At 44.2% G+C, this 26566-nt stretch overlaps 1 protein-coding gene across 8 annotated transcripts in view; it reads left to right on the plus strand.

Annotated features, from left to right (window-relative positions):
* DMXL2 (Dmx like 2) overlaps positions 1-26566 on the plus strand; it is a 76989-nt gene that overhangs the window by 9322 nt on the left and 41101 nt on the right. For all 8 annotated transcript variants that reach the window (XR_009151997.1, XR_009151998.1, XM_058155996.1 and 5 more), the window contains exons 3-15: positions 2907-3029; positions 3273-3344; positions 5951-6029; positions 7054-7219; positions 8354-8420; positions 12801-12979; positions 14197-14386; positions 16385-16559; positions 18785-19012; positions 21055-21326; positions 22022-22718; positions 25091-25212; positions 26086-26175. Coding sequence is in view for 6 of the 8 variants with exons in the window: in XM_058155996.1 (XP_058011979.1) it covers positions 2907-3029; positions 3273-3344; positions 5951-6029; positions 7054-7219; positions 8354-8420; positions 12801-12979; positions 14197-14386; positions 16385-16559; positions 18785-19012; positions 21055-21326; positions 22022-22718; positions 25091-25212; positions 26086-26175 (2460 nt within the window). In the remaining 2 variants the exon portion in view is untranslated. The remainder of the gene's footprint in view (positions 1-2906; positions 3030-3272; positions 3345-5950; positions 6030-7053; positions 7220-8353; positions 8421-12800; positions 12980-14196; positions 14387-16384; positions 16560-18784; positions 19013-21054; positions 21327-22021; positions 22719-25090; positions 25213-26085; positions 26176-26566) is intronic.

Consider the following 26566-nt stretch of genomic DNA (forward strand, 5'->3'; position numbering starts at 1 on the left):
TTGAATTGGGACGGACGGACTTGGATCTATATATTTTGTTTCAAGGTTTTTGCAAAAGGCCGTTTTTCCCTACCTCCGAGGATCTTGCAAGTCATTCTGCTGTTTCTGGCAGCTTGCAAATTCCATCTCATTTTTTTTCGACTGTAGGTAGCCGAGCAACTAAAATCTGTGTGGGCGGTTACAAGGCTGTCTACTTCAGGCTTCTGCAAAGCCGTTCGCACTCTGCAGTGGCTGCCTACTGCTGTCGTGACGGTTCAGAAACACGACGTGACTTTCCTCACTGCTTCTCTTTTTTTTTTTGACAGAACACCTTTAAGTTTCTTTTCCTACCACCCCTGCCTGCCCCTGAACCTTTCTCCAAAACGTATGAGCGGTCTCGCTATTAAAAATGCAAAGAATGTGAACAGGGTATGAAGAAGGAACGTGATGCTTCACGAATCCTTAGAACTTCCTGCAACTATGCAAATGTTTTTATTTTTTTTAACTCTTTTTTTTTTATTGGCTTCGCATACGATGCTTCCACCTCCATGCTTGGTAAATCTACCAGAGCTGTGATGGCGAACCTATGGTACGTGTGCCACAGGTGTTACGCCTAGCCTTATTGGAGGGCATGCGAGCTCAGCTCTGGCACGCATGCACGTGCTAGCCAGCTAATCTTCAGGCCTTCTGGGGCCACTGGAAGTAGGGAAACAGGCTGTTTCCTGCCTCCGGAAGGTTTCAAGGAGTGGTGGGGAAGGCCTGTTTTTCTCTCTCCCCAGGCTCCAGAGCCTTTCTAGGAGCTTAGGGAGGCCGAAAATGGCCTTTCCCACCCCCCTCAAAGGCCCTCTGAAGGCAGGAAATGGCCTGTTTGCCTCCGGAGGGCCTCTGGGGGGGGGAAGCCATTTTCGCTCTCCCCAGGCTTCTAGAAAGGCTCTGGAGGCTGGGAAAGAGCAAAAAACAAGCCTTCTGCTCCCACCGGAAGTTGGCAAATGAGCCATTTCCGGCCTCCAGAGGGCCTCTGGGGGTGGTGGGGAAGGCTGTTTTTGCCCTCCCTAAGCTCCTAGAAAGGCTCTGGAGCCTGGGGAGAGAGAAAACCATGCCATTGCGTGCCAGGAGCTGGGGGAGTGGGGGGGTCATGCGTGGGGATGGGGCGCATACGTGACCTCCCCCCCGACATGCGATGGCAAAAAGGTTAGCCATCACTATTAGAGGCTCTAATTCCCAAACGTAGTTGCCTTTAAGGTGATTTTGGCTCATCCTAAACAATCAACAAGTATTGCTTTTCTAACTTACTGTACAGCGTTAAAATCCAGAAGATTATATTTGTTTTGATTCAGTTTTAATGGTTAGAAGCTTAGCCAGCATTAGCAAATATCTTTTTTTTTCCCCTGCTTCTTCTGTAGCATGGCTTAAATATAACCAGACCCCCCCTCCTTAAAATAACCACCGCAGATAAGGACCGTATATTGATGATAACTCAGAACAGGCAGGCAAAGAAACTGTCAACAGAAGCAGAATGTTTTCGGCCTGAAAAATGACATTGCTGCAAGTTCAAGGTTATGCAAACAGTTGCAGAGTCGAGATGTTTTGCATTTCAACGCCTGTCAATGTGGCTGAGAGCAAAGGATTGTGGGCATCGTAGTCTATGAAGACTCTTCTGTGGACAAAGAGGCCTGCCTTTATAGAGCCTGCACAGAAATACTTTTATCAGAATATCATCATCATCATCACTGCTTCTACTGCTGCACCATAGAGAGTATTTTAAGTAACTGCACCTGTGTATGGTTTGGCAATTGCACAGTGGCAGATAGGACAGCCCTCCAGAGAATCAACATCATTGCCCAAAGGATCATTGGTTGCCCTCTCCCTTCCTTGGAAGAGTTTTATAGCTCCCGCTGCCTTAAAAAAGTTCAAAACATTCTTAAAGATCCATCTCATCCTAGGCACCTTTTTTTTTTTTTTGGAACTATTACCATCTGGCAGATGGTACAGGACAATAAAAACAAGGACAAATAGCTTCTATCCCTGAGCAGTGACTATATTGAATTCTACTGTATAGTGCAGTATTAATGCAAACTTCAATTGCATATAATGTGAAGGATGTTTTTTTTGTTTTATTTTTATAGGTTTTTTTATATATAAGGTACACTGATTTAATTCCATAGTACGAGGTGCAATGACAAAAAAGTAAACTATAAAGTATAAATCAGTCTCATTCTGTCTTAAAAGCATTTGGATAAATTAAATTTATGCCCTTCTCTCTCTAGGTCCAAGATGGCGAACCTATGGCATGTGTGCCACAGGTGGCATGCATAGCCGTATAAGTGGGCACATGAGCTCAGCTCAGGTGCACATGTGCGCGCTGGCCAGCTAATTTTTGGGCCTTCTGGGCTCACTAGAAGTAGGGAAACAGGCTGTTTCCTGCCTCCGGGGGGCCTGGGGTAGTGGGGAAGACCCATTTTTCTCTCTTGACCAGAGCTTCTCTATGAGTCTGGGGAGGGCGAAAACAGCCTTTCCCATGTTCCCAGGCCCTCCGGAGGCCAGAAATTGGTTGGACAGGAAGTGACTTTTTTGCTGTCCCCAGCCTCCAGAGCCTCTCTAGGAGTTTCCGGGGGGATGGGCCTCCGGGGAGGGGGAAAGGCCGTTTTCGCCCTCCCCAGACTCATAGAGAGGCTTTGGAACCAGGTGAGAGAGAAAAATGGGCCTACCGGGCCATCATGTGCCAGGAGCCGGAGAGGGGGGTCATGCGGGCAGGGGCTGGGCTCCTAGAATTATGGGTATGGGCACAGACGCACGCGATACCACCACCACCACCCCCGCCTCCTTGTACGCGATGGCAAAAAGGTTAGCCATCACTGGTCTAGATCCTTTACAAGCAAATCTGGACAAGGCGTTTCTTTCCCTCTTCCTTTGTTTATTTCTTGTAGGCTTACGGCTCTGGGTGCGATATTGTCATCTTGGCCAACGACTTCGAATGCGTGCAAATTATTCCTGGTGCTAAGCACGGAAACATCCAGGTCAGCTGTGTGGAATGTTCCCAGCAAGGCAGGGTAAGAGGTTTGAAATCTTGGGGTGTTGTCCGGTTAAAAAGCAGCCCTGCTTTTAAATTCCCGAGGTTGAAACTTGAAGGGGAAGAAGTTGCATCCTTTTTAAAAAAGAAGATAATTCATTTTCTAGTTGAATCGCTAAATATTTAGGGGATACTTTCTTTTTTCTTTTTTCTTTTCCCAGTGTTGTATTGTGGGTTTAAACGCAGTTTCGCTTTTTGCCTTTTTTCCCCCCTCTCTGCTCAGATTGCTGCCTCTTATGGAAACACCGTGTGTATTTTTGAGCCCCTGGGGATAAATTCTCATAAGAGAAATTGTGTAAGTATGATGTGGTTTTCCGTTGTCCTTTTTACCTTCTGCTGCTCATGGATTCTTATCTTTGCAATGTCATTTTTAAGACCAGAATGACGTATTTCACAGCGAACTCTTTGTTTTGGCCTGAAAAAAAATATGCTTTCAAGACCCCAAAGGGCATTTATTTAAGTTGGCCTGCCTCCAAATTTTTCTCCCAACTTCCCAGACACTTTTTTTTTTCCCCAACCAGGACTTTATATAAAATCTAAAACCATTTCACATGCTGGTTTGGAAGCAAAGCTGAGAAGTACAAGGGAAAATGGGGGGAAAGAAGTAGAATAAAGAGTCATGAGCCACGGTGGCGCAGTGGTGCAGAACTGCAGACTACTTCTGCTGACTGTCGGCTGCCTGCAATTTGGCAGTTCGAATCTCACCAGGCTCAAGGTTGACTCAGCCTTCCGTCCTTCCAAGGTTGATCAAATGAGAGGCAGATTGTTGGGGGCAAAAAGCTGATTCCGTAAATCACTTAAAGATGGCTGTAAAGCACTATAAAGTGGTATATAAGTCTAAGGACTATTGCTATTGCTCTGTCTATCTATCTATCTATCTATCTATCTATCTATCTATCTATCTATCTATCTATCTATCCTTCCTCAAGGCCACTGAGCCTTGGTGGCACAGTGGTTAGAGTGCAGAACTGCATGCTACTTCTGCTGATCTCCAGCTGCTTGCAATTTGGCAGTTCAAATCTCACCAGGCTCAAGGTTGACTCAGCCTTCCGTCCTTCCAAGGATGATCAAATAAGGAGCCAGATTGTTGGGGGCAATAGGCTGACTCCGTAAATCGCTTAAAGAGGACTATAAAGCACTGTAAAGCAGTATATAAAGGCTATTGCTATTGCTCGCTCTAGCTAGCTAGCTATCATCTATCTACCTATCCTTCCTCAAGGCCACTGAGCCATGGTGGCGCAGTGGTTAGAGTGCAAAACTGCAGGCTACTTCTGCCGACTGTCGGCTGCCTGCAATTTGGCAGTTCAAATCTCACCAGGCTCAAGGTTGACTCAGCCTCCAATCCTTCCGAGGTGGGTAAAATGAGGACCCAGATTTTGGGGGGGCAATGTTCTGACTCTGTAAACCACTCTAGAGAGGGATGTAAAACACTGTGAAGCGGTATATAAATCTAAGTGCTATTGCTATTGCTATTATAGGTAGTTCTCATTTAATGAATTCTCGTTCAGGGACCGTTTGAAGCTACAAAGTACAAAGTTCCTCTGGTTGCTGCTGCACCATCTCCATGATCATGTGATCGTGATCTGGGCGCTGGGCAACCAACTTGAAAGTACATCATAGCATTGTGATCAGTCTCCTGTCTCATCGCTTGTGGCCTTCATGGCGAGCGTCCAATAAGCAATGAGGAAGCTAGTAGGAGGCTGCAAATGGTCACTCTGTGGGTGACATCATGCGTAACAAAGCCGCAGGACTTGTTTAGCAATGGCAACAGGAACTGCTGTCACTAAATGGCGCAGTCACCTGACATTGTGATTGTTGCTTAGCAATAGACATTCCCGTCCCAATTGCCATCATTAAGGGAGAACTACCCCATATCTACATTACATGGACAGTGCCGGTGAACTTTTTTGGCACCAAAAAGGTTGCGTGGAAATGTCGTGCGTCCATGTGCGCACTCATCGGGGCCGTGCTCAGGAAAAGCCTGAACTTCCGGGTTCTAGTGCACATGCATGCCCGACAATCAGCTGGCCAGCGGTTTTCGGCACTGCCACACGCACGAAGGACAGCTGATCGTCGCGTACGCATGCGTGCCGGAAACCCAGAAGACAAGCAGGCAAGGCCACGCGTGACATGGCTTCATGTGCCACTTTGGACTAGAACCCAGAAGTTCGCCTTTTTTGGGAGAGCACACATGCGCAACGTTTCTGCGCGACCTTTCAACACTCGGTGATGAAAAGGTTCGCCATGACTGACATAGTCTGTGGGATTTTATTGAATAGGTCATTGCAACTCTATCAAAAGATGCTGGGCATTGAATAGATAGATCAACGGGTAGGGTTTTTTCCCCCTCTAATCCCAGGATTTATATCCCTATAAAACCAGGATATAATAAAATTTGCAACCAGAACCAATTATAGGTGGGCATTCTTACCTTTAAGTAACTTCTCTACAACGAGCTTTGCTTCTCCTTAAAGGCGATATTTTTGCAATCATCTTTTTTTGTGCCCAGGAGTATGTCTCTCTCTGTGAGTATGACTTTTCTATGCAAATCTTTAATTTCACTCCTCCTAATTAAGCAATGGGGCATCGAGCTAATTTTCTCCGCCTTTTTCTTGATGTACTAAGAATTAGCTATTCATGGAGAACAGCAGGAGTGTAGACATATTTTTTCCACTTGTTTTTTTTTTATCTCAGAGCTGTGATTGCGTTCCATTTCCGAAGGTGCTTCATTTGCAAATGTGGTTGGCATTCGTTATTAGCAGTGAAGCATTCTCTTGGCCAACAGTGTGATTGCTTCATTTCGTCCACCAAATTTAGTCCAAAAAAAAAAAAAGGATGAATGAATGACATCTGACATCATTTGTTGTCCCTGATGATTTAATTTTTGCCCTTGTCCCACAGCAACTCAAGTGTCAATGGCAGAAAACTGGACAATTTTTCCTCACTTCCATGACCTTCAACTTGGCATGGGACCCTCAAGGTAACAAGGTGTGAATGTGGTTCATGTCTCAAGGTGTGTAGAAGTGCAAGAAGCTAATCTGGGAGTGTCACCTTTAGGGGGGAAAAATCTTTTGATGTCCATAGTGTAGAAGACAATAAGAGTTAAAAGCTCGTTCAGTATATGTTTTTTGATCTTGATACGATCGTGAGACAAATCCATTGATAAACTAGCTATCCATCTTGTTGACAACATGGACTTTGATCTACAAAAGTCTGTACACTAATAACATTTGGTAGCTTTTCTGGAGCCCCTCATTAATTTTAGGGTATTACGTGCCACATAGAGAACTCTTAATGTGAGCCAGGAATTGCAAGCGTAAAAGCTTACAGCCACAGGCTATTTTGAGTGACACCATGTTTGAAACACCATGAGTCACTTCCTCTTTGAGAAGACAACTTCTTCCACTTCTGGCAATACACAAACCACACTTCAAATATTCACACGGGGACTGGTTTGGAGGAAGTACAAAGTTTCATAGACAAACTACTGTGTTGTTGATTTTCTTTGCCAACAATGAGCGGGGAGGCTCTTGTGATTAGTACGACGGCCTGACAATTGGCAAGCTCACGTCTGAGACATGGTTGATGCTGAGGGACGGGGTGAGCTCCTGTCACTTGCTCCAGCTCCTGCCAACCCATCTGTTGGAAAGCAGGTGACTGTGAGTAGATCGATAGGTACCACTTCGGTGAGCAGCTAAATGGGGATGTGAAAGGAAACCCCAGTGAGCATCTCCATGGCAACGGTGATGTCACCAGCTTTCTACTTGGAAGCACTTCGGAACTACTAACAGGACTGTATTAAATAATATTGCAAACAATGATAAACAAGTCACTCCTTGTGTTAATAGAATTATTTTCTCTACTGAAACATATTTATTTTTTCTGAGTATATTTTTTTTTGCACCCATATTATCCCAAGCTATATCAGATAAGCAGGCTGTTGTAGAAGCTGAGACATATTAAATCATCTGTTCTGTGTCTTCTAAAACATCCTTTGCTCCCAGGGAATCGCTTGCTCACCGCAACGGATAATTTGCAATTGTGGGCCCCTCCTGCTAAGGATGTGCTGGAAGAAGAAGATGAGGAAGAAGAAGATAATTCTGACCTCGGGGTCAAAGATGAGAAAAGCCATCCTGTTCTAAATGATTGGAAATGCATCTGGCAGTGCAGGTAAGCAAAAACTGAAAAAGAAAAAAACAGTGATTAGCTTCAGGAAACATTTGTGTCTTTCGCTTACTAGCAATCTAGTCATCCAGATGAAGTTCCAGATTTGTTGCTGAAAAGTCCAGGTTAAAAAAAAAAAACATTGATAGGAAAGGTAACCATTTCCCAGTGAATTTCAAATTTCAAAGAGCTTTCTTCCAGAACAAGGTAATTTAAAAACCTCGGCTTTTTCAGAAAGCCAAAAACTTAAAAACAAGCTGCAGGAACTTCTCTATCCATGAGCCATGGCGGCGCAGTGGTTAGAATGTAGTATTGCAGATTAACTCTGCCGACTGCCAGCAGTTCGATGCTGACTGGCTCAAGGTTGAGTCAGCCTTCTGTCCTTCCAAGGTCAGTAAAACCAAGACCCAGATTGTTGTGGGCAGTATGCTGACTCTGTAAACTGCTCAGAGAGTGCTCTAAAACATTATGGGGAGGTATATGAGTCTAAGTACTATTGTTATTTCCAGTCCTGTTAAAACTATAGTTTGTGGGGAACTCCAACCATCCCAGCAAAGAGTTGGGAACCATAATTTTTAAGAAACTCTGCTTTGGGGGGGGGGAGGAGAAAGGACAAGCTATGTCTAGCTACTTGGGATTTTATATCAGCCTGTTAGCTTTTTAAGAGGGAAGAGAAGGTATTTAATAAAGAAAGAAGTCTCTAGTGTTCCTTTTCAGTCTGCCAAACTGTGGAGATTTTTTCTGAAAAGTTCACACTTGACCCCAATTGTATATTTAATCTTAGTTTGTTAAATAAAGCACAGTTAGACTTAGCTTCATACAGACCTCTCAGTACTGTTTGACTGATGAGGTGTCAAAATTGTTAAAGTAACAAGGCACTGTTGGACTATTCTACCGAGCCACCCAAAAAGATTTAGGCTATATTCAGCTTCGACGATATAATTAGTTTTTAAAAAATGCATCATGTCGGGCAGCAATTAATTCTGTGTGGATAACAAGATTGCGAGTGTTCATGACAACAGCCTGACATGAATAACCTACCTTGACATTGTAAAGCTTTGTGATATTTATAGCAATAGCTATTTAAAACCGCAATAGTCTTTAAAGTTGAGAATTGCCTTTTTGGTTGTTGTTCTTTAGGACAGCAGTTTCTGTTTACTTGATGGAGTGGTCGCCGGATGGCGAATATTTTGCAACAGCTGGGAAGGTAAAAAGCTTTTTTTAAAAAAATATTAAACACTGCTTTGTATCAGTCAGACTCTGAAGTATATTCAGTGTGGTCAGTAAAATAGAACTACTTTATGGTGAGTGGGTAGGTATGTCTGTATATTGATCCATGATATTTAATAGGCATGTGAAACTAATGCAATACAGGTCCTCTATAAAGAATTTGCAACTGGAAGACCACGTAGCAAAGGATTATGAGGGTTAGTAGTTCTTCAGTGGTCATCAACAGTTGGACCCATTGATACAAATTTCCTCTTTCTATCATGGTTTGGGTCAACTGAAGCTTCTACATTCCACTTCTCAATAAAATAAAGTTAATAGACTATAAACCGGGGTGAAATGCTCCCAGTTCGGACCGGATCAGTTGATCTGGTGGTGATGGCGGCGGATGGTTCGGAGAACCAGTAGCAAAAATCCCTGCCCCCACCTCCACCCCCGGCCCATGCCCACCCAATCGCCTGGTCGCCTGCTTCAGGCTTCTTTTTAAAAATGTTTTAAAAGGTTAAAAAAAGGGCTGAGCCACGCCATCGTTATTTTTTTTTTTACTTTTAAAAGCATTTTTACAACCTATTTACAACTGAATAGGTTGTAAAAAATGTTTTTAAAAGTAAAAAAAAACATCACACCCCACAGCTGATCACCCCCCCCCCAGCACTCTGTTCTACTTACCCCATGCCTCCTTTTGGCATGCACTGCACCTTGCATTTGGTGAGTGGTGTGCATTGCACATGCACATGTGCAGTGTGCTTGCTCAGCCAACGAACCGGTAGTAAACTGGTTCAGATTTCACCATTGCTATAAACGATGACTAAAGTTTAGTCATGCTATTCTAGATACATTTGCTGCTAACATAACGGCAACACCAGTGTGTCCCTAGGCATAACAAAACCACAGTTCCATCTATAATAATAATAATAATAATAATAATAATAATAATAATAATAATAATAATAATAATAATAATAATAATAATAATAATATCAGAATTGGAAGGGACCTTGGAGGTCTTCTAGTCCAACCCTCTGCCGAGGCAGGAAACCCTACACCATTTCAGATAAATGGCTATCCAACATTTTCTTAAAAATTTCCAGTGTTGGAGCATTTACAACTTCTGCAGGCAAGTTGTTCCACTGGTTAATTGTTCTAACTGTCAGGAAATTTCTCCTTAGTTCTAGGTTGCTTCTCTCCTTGATTAGTTTCCACCCATTGCTTCTTGTTCTACCCTCAGGTGCTTTGGAGAATAGCTTGACTCCCTCTTCTTTGTGGCAGCCCCCGAGATATTGGAAGACTGCTATCATGTCTCCCCTAGTCCTTCTTTTCATTAAACTAGGCATACCGAGTTCCTGCAACCGTTCTTCATATGTTTTAGCCTTTAGTCCCCTAATTATCTTTGTTGCTGTTCTCTGCACTCTTTCTAGAATCTCAGCATCCTTTTTACATCTAAAGCATGTTCAGCTGTTCTTTACAAAACTAGGATCTGTAATGTACAGTTACCCAGCAAACCAATAGTTACTGTTCACATCTCAACAGCTGGGAAGTCCATGCAGTGTCCTGACACACACTCCAGATGCCAGATAGCTTGAGTGTGTAGAGCACGGGTGTCAAACTCAAGGCCTGTGGGCCAGATCCGGCCCGCGGAGTGCTTAGATCTGGCCCGCAGGGCTGTCCTAGAAACAGCGAAGGACCAGCCTACAGTGCCTCAGCCACTGAAACCAGAGCTCGGGATGGCCGTGGGCAGCCCTTGCAGGCTCCATTTTCACTGGCAGAGGGTTGTAGGAGGCTGTCGCAGCCAAAAACGGAGCTTGGGAAGGCCTCTGGCAGCCCTCGCGAACTCTGTTTTTGCTGGCAGAGGGTTGCAGGAGGCCTTTGCAGGCGAAAACGGAGCTCAGGAGCCCGTGTTCACTGGCGGAGAGCTTGGGCCCCCACAGGCTCCGCTGACACGAGTGACATCGAGCTGGCCACGGCCACCCTGGCCCCCTGAGGTCAAACAGAACCCTGATGCGGCCCTCCATGAAATCGAGTTTGACACCCCTGGTGTAGAGAGAAGGCATGAACCATAAGACAAATAAGTGAAAGAAGACCAGCTGTAGATTTCCAGATTATTTGCAAAGCACACGGCAGACTCTAATGCAGGCGTCTCCAACCTTGGCAACTTTAAGCCTGGTGGACTTCAACTCTGGGGAATTCTGGGAGTTGAAGTCCACCAGGCTTAAAGTTGCCAAGGTTGGAGACCCCTGCTCTAATGCACAACTTTTCAAGTAGTTCAAGTCAAAGCAATCTGTGGCTTTTCAGGGCATATCTTCCCTCAATTCCAAACCCTTGTTTGTTAAGGCATATAGGAGTTGGAACTCAAAGCAAAGCAATGGTAGCTTACTTCTGAATTAGTAGGCACGGCGATATTTTTTGCTTCGGCCTCCTCTTAATATTGCCTTTTATAAAGATTCTTCCTAGCATCCATTGATATAAAGTGATGATATTAACGCTTCTTTTTTTTTCTTTCCACCTGTGCCAAAAAACGTTCATGGGTAATTCACAAGCTTCGCAATTAAATAACTTACACGGATGTTCTTGGGAGCCGAGTTCTATTTTGGCCAGAGAACATTTCCACTCTAATTGCTACGACTGTGTGTCACTTCCTCTGACTTACCCCGGAGGTTGTGGCAATTAGCTTGGATAGATAATGCCAGTTTAAATGTAAAAGAATGTAAATTAGAATTTTTGTCAATGTAAAAAAAAAAATGTAAAAGAAAATGACCCTTTGACAGTGAAATGGAGAAGACCACTAATGAGGCCAAAACGTTGATCTCCTGGCTTGAAGAGGAAGTTGCTTTTTTGTAAGAGAACGGGGAACTTCCTGAAGCATTCTCATGCAAATTTAATTGCATGGATCTAATGTCATCATGTGTGAGACGTGGTAGCTCAGTGGCTAAGACGCTGAGCTTGGCGATCGAAAGGTCGGCAGTTCAGCGGTTCAAATCCCTAGTGCTGCCACGTAACGGGGTGAGTTCCCATGACTTGTCCCAGCTTCTGCCAACCTAGCAGTTCGAAAGCACGTAAAAAATGCAAATAGAAAAACAGGGACCACCTTTGGTGGGAAAGGAACAGCGTTCCATGCGCCTTTGGCGTAGAGTCATGCCGGCCACATGACCATGGAGACATCTTCAGACGGCACTGGCTCTTCAGCTTTGAAACGGAGATGAGCACTGCCCCCTTGAATCAGGAATGACTAGCACGCATGTGCGAGGGGAACCTTTATCTTCAATGCCATCATATATGATCAGCCAAATTCCTGAATTTCCTCCCCGCTTAGATCTGTCCTCCCAGATGGTTCGGTTCAGAACCAAACACCCAGATACCAGTAGTGGCAGATAATTTGTGGCTGCCTTGATTTCTATCTGTCTGGATGTGGTTTCTTCATATCTGTTATCTGCAACCAGAGATAACATGAATATGTTTCCTGAATATGTTGAGCTCCCCATCTGCCAGTCATGTTTGGTTAGTCAGGTTCTTTTTGAAGGCAAGCACTTCCCTCTTCGCATTTGTTGTGTTTGGGAAGTCTGCTTTATTAGCTAGAGGTTCTTTAAAACAGGGGTCTCCAACCTTGGTCCCTTTAAGACTTGTGGACTTCAACTCTCAGAGTTCCTCAGCCAGCTTTGGCTGAGGAACTCTGGGAGTTGAAGTCCACAAGTCTTAAAGTTGCCAAGATTGGAGACCTCTGCCTTGGAACATTGCCGTTTGCCCATCACGGTTTAAGGTTGGCGAGCGTAAGATTTTGCTAACCCGGGGGCTGCACCAGCATGGTAAGTCAACACAGGTGCAGCCAGAACTTGATTGAAGGAAATTTTCAAGGACCATCAATGCTTGAAATGGGTTCTTTAAGCTTCAGTGAGCCAAAAGCACCATAGCCTGCTTCTAATTTAGAAGATACAAACAAACAAGGCCTATACTCACTAGTGGGATTCAATTTTTTTTTACTACCGGTTCTGTGAGTGTGGCTTGGTGGGCGTGGCAGGGGAAGGATACTGTAAAATTTCCATTCTCCCCCCCCCCCCACTCCAGGGGAAGGTTACTGCAAAATCCCCATTTCCTCCCGATCAGCTGGGACTCGGGAGGCCAGGGTGGGGCAGTCAGAAGTTGCCTTCAGAAGTTGTGGGAGCGTCATCATTGGAAGCTTTCAAGAAGAGACTGGACTGCCCTCTGTCAGAAATGGACTAGATGACCTACAAGGTCCCTTCCCCACTCTGTTCATCTGTTCAAGAAGGCCGGTTTCCATTCTTCTGCCTCTCGCAGTGTTGCTTGAACCCAGCCCACGCAAGACTTCGGAGGGCAAATGACTTTTCCTCTCTTTTGTTTGATTCAGGATGACTGCCTCTTAAAAGTCTGGTATCCCATGACGGGTTGGAAATCGTCCCTCCGTCCCCAAGAGGGGGATGAAAGCAAAAAAGCCGCTGCCTCGACCCTCTTTGCATTTGTCTACCTTTCGCATCCCCGGGCAGTGACGGGATTTTCATGGCGACACACAAGCAAGTTTATGCCCAGGTTAGGACTACTACTCTGGAAGAAAAAGATGGCCTTCCTTACCCACCCAAAAAAAAAGAAAAAAAAAGAACCGTTTTAAATAAATAAATAAATAAATAATCCGATAAAGTTGATTTAAAGTTTATTTGATTTGGTGTCCTACTCGAGGGTGGGCTTCAAAAATTTCAGCAAAGGGTTCTCTGCCCGGTTGCTGGGTGGGCGTGGCCTAGTCAGCCTCCTGCACCATGGTGGGGGGCGGGGTTTTGCCCTTCCTGGGCTCCAGAGGCTTTTCTTGAGCCTCCGGGAGGGTGAAAACAGCCTCCCCAGGCTCTGGAGGCCCGAACTTCCAGTAGGCCCGTTTTTTTGCCCTCCCCGAGCCTCCGTGCACGCCTTGCACTTACCTGTATTCAAAACAGGCCCTGCGGGGACTCTGGGGAGGGGAGGGGCCAGCCAGGAGTGGGATTTGGGGGTTCTCTGAACTGCACAGAATCTTAGCTAGAGGTTCTCCCGAACCCCTGCAAACCCCCGGTCCTACTTCTAACCAGGTCACATTCAAAACGGATGCCTTCTTTAAGTCGGCAAGCCCACCAAAGAGAATGTTAGAATTGAATAGAATATTTGTAAGACGGGGTTGAACCGTGAGTTCCTTGGTTCTCTCTGAGCTTGGTCGTTTTCCTGAAGATGTTTCATTGCCAAACTAGGTAAAAACATCAGTCCTAGAAGAGAGCGGGGGGCGGGTTGGTCCCTGATTGTTTACTGTTCGATAAATTTAACTGTTAGATAAAGTAAATAGTAAATCGATCAAGGAACTGCGAATTCGGATCAACCATCAAAACTCTATAACAATCACCTAATGAAGGAACCACCAAGAATACTCCCACCAACTCTGACAGGACTAGCCACTTGTCTATAAACAGAGAACAATCCCACTTCCTTCTAGCACTGATGATGTTACCTTGTTGGGTAATGAAGTGTCTGCAGGAAAAAAACCAAGCTCAGAGCGCATCAGAGACGCCAAACTTAGCATAGTTTCCGTGTGTGCATTGTTATCAGTAGCTAATGACTTCTACAGGTAGTTTTTGACTTACGACCAGTCACTTAGTGACCGTCCAAAATTACAGCCGACCTCCAAAAAAAGAAGAGTTTTAACGACTGAGATTCAAAGTTCCGACCGTCGGATTGTGGTCCTCCATGGATTGTGATCCAACATGGTCTTTCTTTGTGCTGCTTCTCCTCAGGGGATCTGTTTGCAACGTGCTCCTGACTTCATGTCAGGATGGGGTTTGCCGGCTGTGGGTGGAGACGTTGTTGCCCGAAGATACGCTTTTGGGAGAGCAGATCTGCGAAACCAGCACGTCGAGCATCAGTTCCAGCACCGGCTTCTCGCATTCAGGAAGGCACAAAGACAACATTCAGCACGCTTTGGAAGTATGACGAGTGAAAGAATTGGGTGTCGGAGGCTCCCTTTTATGTGTCTGGAATTAATATCTCAGTAGCAGAGATTCAAAATCAGCAATGTCAGAATCTATGTCTGTCTGTCTGTCTGTCTGTCTTCCTTCTATCTTCCCTTCCTTCCTTCCTTCCTTCTTTCCTCTGCAACCTCCTTCCTTCCTTCTTTCCTTCCATGTAACTTCCTTCCTTTCTTCCTTCCTTCCACCGTAACGTCCTTCTGCTGTAACTTCCTTCCTTCCTCTCTCTGTAACCTCCTTCCTTCCTTCCTTTCTTCCTTCCTTCCTCTGTAACCTCTTTTCTTTCTTCCTTCTGCTGTAACTTCCTTCCTTCCTCTGCAACCTCCTTCCTTCCTTCCTTTCTTCCTTCCTTCCTCTGTAACCTCTTTTCTTTCTTTCTTCTGCTGTAACTTCCTTCCTTCCTTCCTTCCTCTGCAACTTCCTTCCTTCGCTGTAATATCCTTCCTTCCTTCTTTCCTTTCCTCCTTCCTTCCTTCCTTCCTCTGTAACCTCCTTCCTTCCTTTCTTCCTTCCTTCCTCTGTAACCTCCTTCCTTCCTTTCTTCCTTCCTTCCTCTGTAAGCTCTTTTCTTTCTTCCTTCTGCTGTAACTTCCTTCCTTCCTCTGCAACCTCCTTCCTTCCTTTCTTCCTTCCTTCCTGTAACCTCTTTTCTTCCTTCTGCTGTAACTTCCTTCCTTCCTCTGTAACCTCCTTCCTTCCTTTCTTCCTTCCTTCCTCTGTAAGCTCTTTTCTTTCTTCCTTCTGCTGTAACTTCCTTCCTTCCTCTGCAACCTCCTTCCTTCCTTTCTTCCTTCCTTCCTCTGTAACCTCTTTTCTTTCTTCCTTCTGCTGTTACTTCTTTCCTTCCTTCCTCTGCAACTTCCTTCCTTCGCTGTAATATCCTTCCTTCCTTCCTTCCTTCCTTCCTTCCTTCCTTCCTTCCTCTGTAACCTCCTTCCTTCCTTTCTTTCTTCCTTCCTTTCTCTGTAACCTCTTTCCTTCTTTCCTTTCTTCCTTCCTTCCTCTGTAACCTCTTTTCTTTCTTCCTTCTGCTGTTACTTCCTTCCTTCCTCTGCACCCTCCTCCCCTCCTTCCCTTCCTCCTTCCTTCCTGTAACCTCTTTTCTTCCTTCTGCTGTAACTTCCTTCCTTCCTCTGTAACCTCCTTCCTTCCTTCCTTCCTTCCTTCCTCTGTAACCTCTTTTCTTTCTTCCTTCTGCTGTAACTTCCTTCCTTCCTCTGCAACCTCCTTCCTTCCTTCCTTTCTTCCTTCCTTCCTCTGTAACCTCTTTTATTTCTTCCTTCTGCTGTAACTTCCTTCCTTCCTTCCTCTGCAACCTTTCTTCCGCTGTAATATCCTTCCTTCCTTCCTTCCTTCCTTCCTTCCTTCCTTCCTCTGTAACCTCCTTCCTTCCTTTCTTCCTTCCTTCCTCTGTAACCTCCTTCCTTCCTTCCTCTGTAAGCTGTTTTCTTTCTTCCTTCTGCTGTAACTTCCTTCCTTCCTCTGCAACCTCCTTCCTTCCTTCCTTTCTTCCTTCCTTCTTCTGTAACCTCTTTTCTTTCTTCCTTCTGCTGTAACTTCTTTCCTTCCTTCCTCTGCAACTTCCTTCCTTCACTGTAATATCCTTCCTTCCTTCCTTCCTTCCTTCCTCTGTAACCTCCTTTCTTTCTTCCTTCCTTCCTCTGTAACCTCTTTCCTTCCTTCCTTCTGCTGTAACTTCCTTCCTTCCTTCCCCAATATGTGACTAAAAGGTGGACAAGATAAGACACCAGGCCGAATAGCTACTGCTCATTAGTCATTAGTGGCATCTTCTCTGACAATTGCTAGTTTGGCCCAATTTTATCAAGAAAACTGGTTTTCACTCTGGATTAAAATGGCCTTCCTGATGGGGTTTTGTTCCGGTTTTTTTTTTTTTAAAAATATTTATTCATTCATTTTTATCTTCTCTCCTGATCTTCCTTCTTTTCCTCTGCTTCAGACAATCCATCACCTGAAAAACTTGAGGAAGGGTCAGCGAAGATCTTCGGTGCTTATCACTCACGCAGAAGACCTACCCAACCAGTTGGGAGTCCACGAAGTGCAGCGCCATATCTCTCACCATGCTAATGCACTCTGCCATTTCCACATAGCTGCAAGCATTAACCCCAACACTGGTGAATTCTGTATTTGTATTTCTTGCCTAGCAGAAGTTTGTCAACCTTTTCTCTATATTCTATGCACCCTAAGCAGAACTTAGTCCCAAAGATGCTTTTTCAAGAGGCAACTGGCCTTTCTGGTTTTTCTTTGAAGACATTTCGCTTCTCATCCAAGGAGCTTCTTCAGCTCTTCTTCAGAGGAACTTAGCTTTCTCTGCAGTATAACATCAGGCTTGGGAATAGAATAGAATGGAGTGGGATGGGATGGGATGGGATGGGATGGGATGGGATGGGATGGGATGGGATGGGATGGGATGGGATAGGATAGGATAGGATAGGATAGAATAGAATTAGAACATGGAATGGAATGGAATGGAATAGTGTAGCATAGCATAGCATAGCATAGCATAGCATAGCATAGCATAGCATAGCATAGCATAGCATAGCATAGCATAGCATAGAATAGGAATTCTTTATTGGCCAAGTGTGATTGGACACACAAGGAATTTGTCTTTGGTGCATAGGCTCTCAGTGTACATAAAAGAAAAGATACCTTCATCAAGAATCATAAGGTACAACACTTAATGATAGTCATAGGAATAGAATAGAATAGAATAGAATAGAATAGAATAGAATAGAATAGAATAGAATAGAATAGAATAGAATAGAATAGAATAGAATAGAATTCTTTATTGGCCAAGTGTGATTGGACACACAAGGAATTTGTCTTTGGTGCATAGGCTCTCAGTGTACATAAAAGAAAAGATACCTTCATCAAGAATCATAAGGTACAACACTTAATGATAGTCATAGGAATAGAATAGAATAGAATAGAATAGAATAGAATAGAATAGAATAGAATAGAATAGAATAGAATAGAATAGAATAGAATAGAATAGATTTTTTTATTGGCCACGTGTGATTGGACACACAAGGAATTTGTCTTGGTGCATACGCTCTCAGAGTACATAAAAAGAAAAGATACATTCATCAAGAATCATAAGGTACAAAATGATAGAATGATTTGGGTACAAATAAGCAATCAAATCATATTAGGAAACAGTCAATATAAATCTTAAGGATACCAGCAACAAGGTTACAGTCGTACAGTCGTAAGTGGGAAGAGATGAGTGATAGGAACGATGAGAAGATTAATAGTGGTGCAGACTTAGTAACTAGTTTGACAGTGTTGAGGGAATTATTTGTTTAGCAGAGTGATGGCGTTTGGGAAGAAACTGTTCTTGTGTCTAGTTGTTCTAGTGTGTTTGTGCTTCAAATTTTGTAATGGACTTTTAAATTTAGCACTAGCGATAGCAGTTAGACTTATATACTGCTTCATAGTGCTTTACAGCCTTCTCTAAGCGGTTTGCAAAGTCTGTGTGTTGGCCCCAACAATCTAGGTCCTCGTTTTACCGACCTCAGAAGGATGATAGCCTGAGTCAACCTTGAACCGGTCACAATCGAACTGCTGGCAGTGGGCAAAATTTGCCTGCAATACTGCATTCTAACCACTGCACCACCATGGCTCTTAATTTATACAAATTTATTTGTTTGTTTGTGTTACTTATATCATTTGTTAGCTGCCCATTTTGCCACAATATTAAAAGATAAAATTGCATAGTTTATAATAATATCAATATAAATTCTTTCTCCCGTCTTGTATAATTTCCACAGCATCTCAACCGACATTTAGTTACTTTAGTTAGTATTTGCAAATTGTGGGTTAGCAATAGCTTTTCCTCTTTAGACTTGGAGGGCAGAGCAAGCTATAGCAGCATGATTTTTTTTAAAAAAATTGCAGAAGAAAAAAGGGTGAAACAGCAGAAGAAAAAAAAAAAAAGGAACACGGAGTGATGTGGAGAATATTACTCAAACACGTACTCTTTGTCTTTTTGCTTCGTCTGTCATTTTATTTTATTTTTTCCCCTTTATCGTGTTTATTTTGCAAATAAATGTATATGTAGGCTTCTCCTATCTTGATGTCTTATATAATTTTACATGCAGTTTCAATAAAAAACGGTCATGCTGTCTAGTTGCAGATGTTGAATTTCATAGCTTGTGTTAATTTCCTCTTGAAAAGCAGGTTTGGAACTTGAGGAAACAGTTGATCACTGTTCCAAGATATTGTAACATCCTTTTAAGCAAACCGGTTTCCCAAGCACCAGAAAACATTGAATAACTTCATAAATGTCTAAATTAAGCTGGGTTTTTTTCCCTCTCCACCCAAACTGTTCCTTCTTCAGATATTCCACCAGCATTGGTGAAGACCGCTTTTAATTTCGATGAAGGCAGCGAAGGCTTTGTGGTTCATTGGCTAAATAATAAGGAATTCCATTTTACATCTTCCACGGAAATATTTATGCAGCACTTACGGGAATTGGCAGATCATCCGTTGAAAGGAGCGGAAGAAGATGTCTTTGAAAGAGGAAGCAGAGAAAAAGAGAGAGGCTTACTCATGAAACTTGATCATGGTTAGTTATAGATACTTCTCTTCTCCTCAACCACCCCAGTAGTTGTAGCTGAGGGTGAAGTGGGTTACACTTGACCGACAATATTGCTCTTGAGTTTAGTCCTTGACGTGGTTCATTTAGTTGTTATTATTATTATTATTATTATTATTATTATTATTATTATTATTATTATTATTTATTAGATTTTTATACCGCCCTTCTCCCGAAGGACTCAGGGCGGTTTACAGCCAAAGATAAGAACACAAGCAATATACAATTAAAACAAAATTTAAAAACTTATTAAATAATCGGCCGAAATTTAAAACATTTAAAATCTAAAAACCCCTTAAAATTCATCTAGAAATTTAAAATTTAAAAATTTAAAATTTAAAATTTAAGCCAGCCCCGCGCGAGTAAATAAATACGTTTTCAGCTCGCGGCGAAAGGTCCGAAGGTCAGGCAATTGGCGCAAGCCAGGGGGAAGTTCGTTCCAGAGGGTAGGAGCCCCCACAGAGAAGGATCTTCCACTGGGGGCCGCCAGCCGACATTGCTTGGCGGACGGCACCCTGAGAAGTCCCTCTCTGTGTGAGCGTACGGGTCGGTGGGAAGCGTGAGGTAACAGTAGGCGGTCCCGTAAGTACATGTAGTCCGTGACTTAGTCCATTTAATTGTAGTCCTTGACTTAGTTCATTTAGTTGTACTTGTAGTCTTTGATGTGGTTCATTTAGTAACCATTCAAAGTTACAATAGCACTGACAAAAGTGCTTCATGATTGCAGCATCTCTCTGGTCATGTGATCAAAATTCAGATGCTGGACAACCGACTCATCTTTGTGTCATGTGATCAGCTTTTGTAACCACCTGACAAGCAAAGTCAATGGGGAAGACAGTTTCTCTTAACGATGAGGTTACTAATTTAAACAACTGAGGTGATTCACTTAACCATTGTGGCAAGAAAGGTCATAAAAGGGGACAAAACTCACCTAGCAACAGAAATTTTCAGGCTCAATTGTGGTCGTAAGTTGAAGACTACATGTAGTGAGAAATGTTCAATAATACTTTGAAGCAGGGGTCTCCAACCTTGGCAACATTAAGACTTGCGGACTTCAACTCCTAGAGTTCCTCAGCCAGCTTTGCTTTGGGAGTTGAAGTCCACAAGTCTTAAAGTTGCCAAGGTTGGAGACCCCTGCTTTGAAGGATTCAGATTTCCTGACCTTGATGCACTATTATGATAAACCAACTCATGTTCTAGCAAGTCAATGAAATAGTAAAGGAGAATTATCTCCGTCCTTGTTTCTGTGCATTCCCTATTATACGCTTATATTAAACCTTTTTCTTAGCAATTCGTTCTCAGCATTTAGAATAGGAAATGCTGAACGAGGGTTAGTCTGGTATTTTGTTTCTCACCTTCTTTCTTTTTCGGTGTCCACAACATTTCATGCAACACAATGGCTCCTGATCTTTTTGTTGTGGCCCGCCAGCAGGAGTCAGACAGTGAGGAGCTTGGGGAGGAACATGGGCCAGTCCTAGGGGCTGGGGAAAGCTCGGACGAGGGCTCTGCATCAGAGACAGAGAGGGAGCTAGACAGCAGTGAGGCAGAGGAACAGTTGGAGCCTGTTCCCAGTGTGTGCATGCGCAGAGCTGCCAGAAGACAAGTACAACTAAGAAAGTACGGTCGACTTGGGAGTAAAGCCACACCTTGGAGGTGCTTGGCCCCTGTCATAGGAAACAAAACAGGAGTGAACGGTGAGGGGGCTTTTGCAGGAAACTATTTGTTTGTTCAGTCGGTTCAAGAGTGGAAAGTTTTGTTCATGACTCTAAGAGACTCTGTGCCAAGTTTTGCCTTACACTGCATTTGGAAACTAGTTACCTGGCAGCTTTCCAAGCGAGATAAGGTCTGTGTTGATAAATATTCCTCTGAAAGACTGTTTGCCAAGCCTTGCTGACTGTGAATGAAAGTAAATTTACAGTTGTGTAAATAAAAGGGGTTTTGTCAGGACCAAGACTCTGCTTTGTGCTTTTTAAGGGAACCTAGGTCAGAACACTTTTGATCTTTTCTTTTAGAGTTGTCTCTCGACAGAGAATCCGAAACAGGGACCGGCTCCTCAGATCATGACGATGGAGAAAAAGAAGGAAGTCCCAAAATTCTTTCTCCAGTTGTTTCACCCGTTCCACTTCCTACTATCTTGCTTGACCGGAAGATTGAACTTCTACTTAAAGAATGGAACCAAAATCCAGATATGCTCTTCACCATTCATCCCGTGGACGGGACCTTTTTGGTGTGGCACGTGAAACATCTGGATGAGTACAACCCAGGCATCTTTCGACAAGTTCAGGTAGACGCCTCTTCCAAGACTCCATTCCTTTATTCAGAGAAGAGGAAGGGAGTATTAAAACCCACGGTCTCCTCTTGATGTCCTCTTGCCTGCAGATGCTATTCGCTGATTTTTTTTCTAAGTGCAGGTTAAATGCAAGAATGCAATTAACGGCCGCATCTAGCTTTGTCCTAGTATTTAACAATTCTTGGGATTTTTTTTAAATGTGATTCACAGGACAGAGGTGGTTGGGTGTGATGTGAGGATTGTTCTTTCTTTCTTTCTTCCTTCCTTCCTTCCTTCCTTCCTTTTAAAAAATGATGTTTCTTCTCTCTAGACTCGAAGACATTTTTGCCCTCCCGGAGGCTTGAGGAAAACATGCGGAGCCCAGGGATGGCAAAAATGCGCACCACCACCCCCCATCCACCATGGTGCAGGAGTCCAATTAGGCCACACCCACCACGTCCATGGCCATCCAGCAACCGGACAGAGAACCCCTTGCTAAAATTTTTGAAGCCCACCCCTGGGCCTGTCATAGAGATTTCCTGGTTGTGCAAGCGAAGCAAAACAATTTTATACGTAATCTGGACATAGGTTTATAATATTTTAGATTTTATAGTTTGTATTTTTAATCTCTTTGCGTTTTTATCGAAACGTGATGCAAATGCGCCATGCAATAAATAAAACAGATACATTTCCTTCCTCTTTTTTTCTAGGTTTCCTTTTCTTCCCAGATTCCCGTGGCCTTCCCATCGGGCGACGCCAGCTCCCTCAGTAAACACATCATGATGTATGCCTGCCCGACTTTCTTACAGGAAACCAGTGGTGTCCCAGCGTGGAAAAGAACTAGCATTTCAGACAGCCTGTCTGGATGTAGACCCAGCAGGTTCCACGATCAGTCCAGTGGAAACCTATCCACTCCCACCGTCATGATGATTTCCAAACACATCGACGGCTCTTTGAATCAGTGGGCTGTTTCTTTCGCGGACAAATCCGCCTTTACCACGGTCCACACCGTCACTCACAAATTTCGGTACTGCGGCCATCGGTTCCACCTCAATGACCTGGCGTGCCACTCGGTGCTACCGCTACTGCTGACCTCGTCCCACCACAATGCTCTTCTGACTCCCGAGGTTGATGCCCCGTGGGATTTGGAAGGGTTAACGAAATCGGCGGATCCCTCACGTCCCACTCTGAGGACCCCAGCCAAGCAGCATCTGCAAAATGCAGCCACCCGTACGTTCTACAACCCGGATGCGATCTACAGCGAGCTGATCCTTTGGCGAGTGGATCCCATTGGGCCTTTGTCCTACACAGGAGGAGTATCGGAACTGGCGCGCATTAATTCTCTCCATACTTCTGCTTTCTCGAACGTGGCCTGGCTCCCAACTCTTATCCCTAGCTATTGTCTGGGTCAGTACAATTATCACGTCTCTCCCAGCATAGGAAGTAAGACCATTCATTCCCACTTTGTCATGTGCAAGTAACCAAGAACAGGAGTTGAGTTCAAAGCTCTAAAAGTTTATTAGATACAGAGTTAACAGAGTTGGAAGGGACCTTGTAGGTCATCCAGTCCAACTCCCTGCCCAAACAGACCCTACATCAGGGATCGGCAACCCGTGGGTCTGGAGCCACATGTGGCTCTTTCGTCCCTTTGCTATGACTCCCTGTCACCGGTCGGCGCCACAATTTTGAGAGGAGCTTCCAGTTGGGGTGAAGAACACGGCACACCAGGAGGAGACTCTGTGACAAGGGGCAGGTTTTCCAGTTGGCTCCACAATTGATGGGGCTTTCAGTTTTTGTTTTTTTTTATTTGCATTTATATCCCGCCCTTCTCCGAAGACTCAGGGCGGCTTACACTATGTCAAGCAATAGTCTTCATCCATTTGTATACTATATACAAAGTCAACTTATTGCCCCCAACAATCTGGGTCCTCATTTTACCTACCTTATAAAGGATAGAAGGCTGAGTCAACCTTGGGCCTGGTGGGGCTTGAACCTGCAGTAATTGCAAGCAACTGCTGTTAATAACAGACTGTCTTACCAGTCTGAGCCACAGAGGCCCATTAGGACAGGTAGAGGAAAAAGGACGCTGCACTAGGAGGAGAATCTACGGTAGGGGAACCAGACTTCTGGTCAGCTCCAGAATTGAATGGGGGGGGCTCTTCCTGTTAGGACCTTTGTGGCTCTGAATATGTAAGGTTGCCGACCTCTGCCCTACACCATTTTTGACAAGACGGCAGTCCAGTCTCTTCTGAAAAGCTTCCAGTGATGAAGCTCCCACAACTTCTGAAGGCAACTTCTGTTCCATTGGTTGACGGTTCACACTGTCAGAAAATTTCTCCCGATTTCCAGCTTGAATCTCTCCTTGTTAAGTTTCCATCCATTATTCCTTGTCTGGCCTTCAGGTGCTTTGGAAGATAGCTGACCCCTTCCTCTCTGTGACAGACCCTTAAATATTAGAACACTGCTATCATGTCTCCCCTGGTCCTTCTCTTCACTTTACATGCTACTTCTACACAAGAATCTGATCTAGTAACGGTCATGCCAAATTGGCGCTTAAATAAGGGCCAGCAGAATTTACGGAGGGCTGACCTCAGGTCTCTTGTAGCTTCACAAGGACTACAAGCTGATGTTGTGTTTAACTCTGCCCTTGGTTTCAGCCTGCTCATTTCCTACACCCAGTGGAACGACTTGCCTCCAGAAGTTGTGGGTCTTCCAACACTGGAGGTTTTTTAAGAAGAGCAACCGTTTTGTCTGAAATGTTATAGGATTTCCTGCCTGAGCAGTGGGTTGGACTAGAAGACCTCTGTTATTCTGTTACAAAGTCCTAAACTGTGTATGTAGAAGAGAGATTAACATGCTAGTTGTACAACTATCAGCTCTCCTGGGTAAACCAGACAGGAAAGACAACCTGATAAGATAAATCTGCTTTATTGTAAGGCTACCTTAATAGAATCTTTCAGGTCTAAAAGTACAAAACTTCCCACTGCCACTTCTAATTCCTTGATCTATTTGGGCAGGTCCTTCCTAAGTTTCTTCCTCTGACCTTAAGCCATAGGGATTCCTCACTCTCTTATCTCTTTTTGTTTTTTCTCCAGGCAGCACTTCTTCTTCCTTTTCATTCTCCCATTCCATGACAACAAGTCCCTGAAGTTTTCAAATTTTGGAGCTGGCATACCCTTATTTTTATTTTCTCTAAAAACAGATTCTTGCTTTATTTATGGCAAGGAAGAAAAAAGACTACTATCCTTTTGCAATTAGCGTATTTTTCGGAGTATAAGACTCTCCGGACTATAAGATGCACCTACCTTTTTGGGGGAGGAAAACAGGGGAAAAAAATCTGCCCCTGCCTCCTAGCAATTTGCCTCCTTGCAGCAAAATGGGGCACGCGGAGGCAGCAATAGGCAATGGCAATCCCTGTAGCCTGAAGCAGCTGATGGTCGGGAGGCCGATCCAACCGACAATCAGCTGCTTGTGCTAATCAGACTGTGCTGAAGCTGAAACTGAAACAGGCTGTTTGCTGTAAGGAGGCAAATTGCTGGGAGGCAGAAACCAAAGGGTGGGGGGCCGGCGGGTGGGCGGGGCTAAATTTGGTGTATAAGACGCACCCAAATTTTCATCCTCTTTTAGGGGAGAAAAAAGTGTGTCTTATACTCCCAAAAACACAGTAGATCTTTGGGATTTTTCATTTTCCACATGGTAGGACATAACAAACAGCTTGTCTAGTAATAATCATTGAATGGCGTGGCTTCTTACTCGATGCTACCTTGTTCTCAAATTAGGGACGTACTGCAATTCGGCCAGTGCCTGCTTCGTGGCGTCCGACGGGAAGAACTTGAGGCTGTATCAAGCTGTGGTCGATGCTCGGAAGCTTTTAGATGAACTTAGCGACCCTGGAGCCTCCGTAAGTTCCATGGGATGATTTGATTTGATATGACTTGACTTTGACTCTCTATTCTCTAGTCTATTCTACTGTATAGTACAAGTAGCTCTCAACTTACAACCTCAATTGAAACCAGAATTTCCATTACTGAGCAAGGCAGCAGTTAAGTGAGTTGGGCCTGTGGTGGGATTAAATTTTTTTACTACTAGTTCTGTGGGTGTGGCTTGGTGGGCGTGGCAGGGGAAGGATACTGTAAAATCTCCATTCCCTCCCCAATCCAGGGGAAGGATACTGCAAAATCCTCATTTCCTCCCGATCAGCTGGGACTCTGGAGGCAGAGAATAGATGGGGATGGGGCCAGTCAGAGGTGGTATTTACCGGTTCTCCAAACGACTCAAAATTTCTGCTACTGGTTCTCCAGAACTGGTCAGAACCTGCTGAATAGCACCTCTGGTCAGGCCCAATTTTACAATCTGTTAAGTGAATCACTACAGCTATTAAGTTGATCACACGATCGTTAAGCAAATCCGCCTTCCCCCATTGACTTCGCTTGTCCAAAGCTAGCCGAGAAGGTCACAAATAGGGATCATGTGATCCCGGGGTCCTGCTACCCTCACAAACAAATGCTGGTTGCCAAGCACCTAATTTTGACCACCTGGCTCTGAGGCTGCTGCGACATCGTTAAGTGTGAGGACTGGTTTTAAGTCACCTTTGTTGTAACTTCAAATGGTCGTTCAACGAATGGCTTTAAGTCGAGGAATCCCTGTATTCTACTTTGCTCTGCTCGGCTTTATTTTACTCCAAATGTAGATTGAGACTTGAAGCTGTTGTTTGACCGTAATATTGTTTCAAGTATTTGACGGTGCTGGGTTTGCTCATGTTTCCTGCCTTTAGAAACTGATTGGAGAAGTGTTTAACATTGTAAGCCAGCAGTCAACAGCTCGTCCAGGATGCATTATTGAGCTGGATGTCATAACTGACCAGGTAAATCACTTACCTATTATAACATAGACTGGTGTTTAAGGTTTACTTCTTAAGATTCCAAAGGTACCTGACAACCAGTATTGTTGTTGTTAGTTGCGAAGTCGTGTCTGACCCATCGCGACCCCATGGACAACGTTCCTCCAGGCCTTCCTGCCTTCTACCATCCTCCATTTAAGCTCACAGCTACTGCTTCAGTGACTCCATCCAGCCACCTCGTTCTCTGTCGTCCCCTTCTTCTTTTGCCCTCAATCTTTCCCAGCATTAGGCTCTTCTCCAGGGAGTCCTTCCTTCTCATTAGGTGGCCAAAGTATTTGAGTTTCATCTTCAGGATCTGGCCTTCTAAAGAGCAGTCGGGGTTGATCTCCTCTAGGACTGACTGGTTGGATCGCCT

The sequence above is a fragment of the Ahaetulla prasina genome, chromosome 13, assembly GCF_028640845.1.
Source record: "Ahaetulla prasina isolate Xishuangbanna chromosome 13, ASM2864084v1, whole genome shotgun sequence".
Lineage (NCBI taxonomy): Eukaryota > Metazoa > Chordata > Lepidosauria > Squamata > Colubridae > Ahaetulla > Ahaetulla prasina.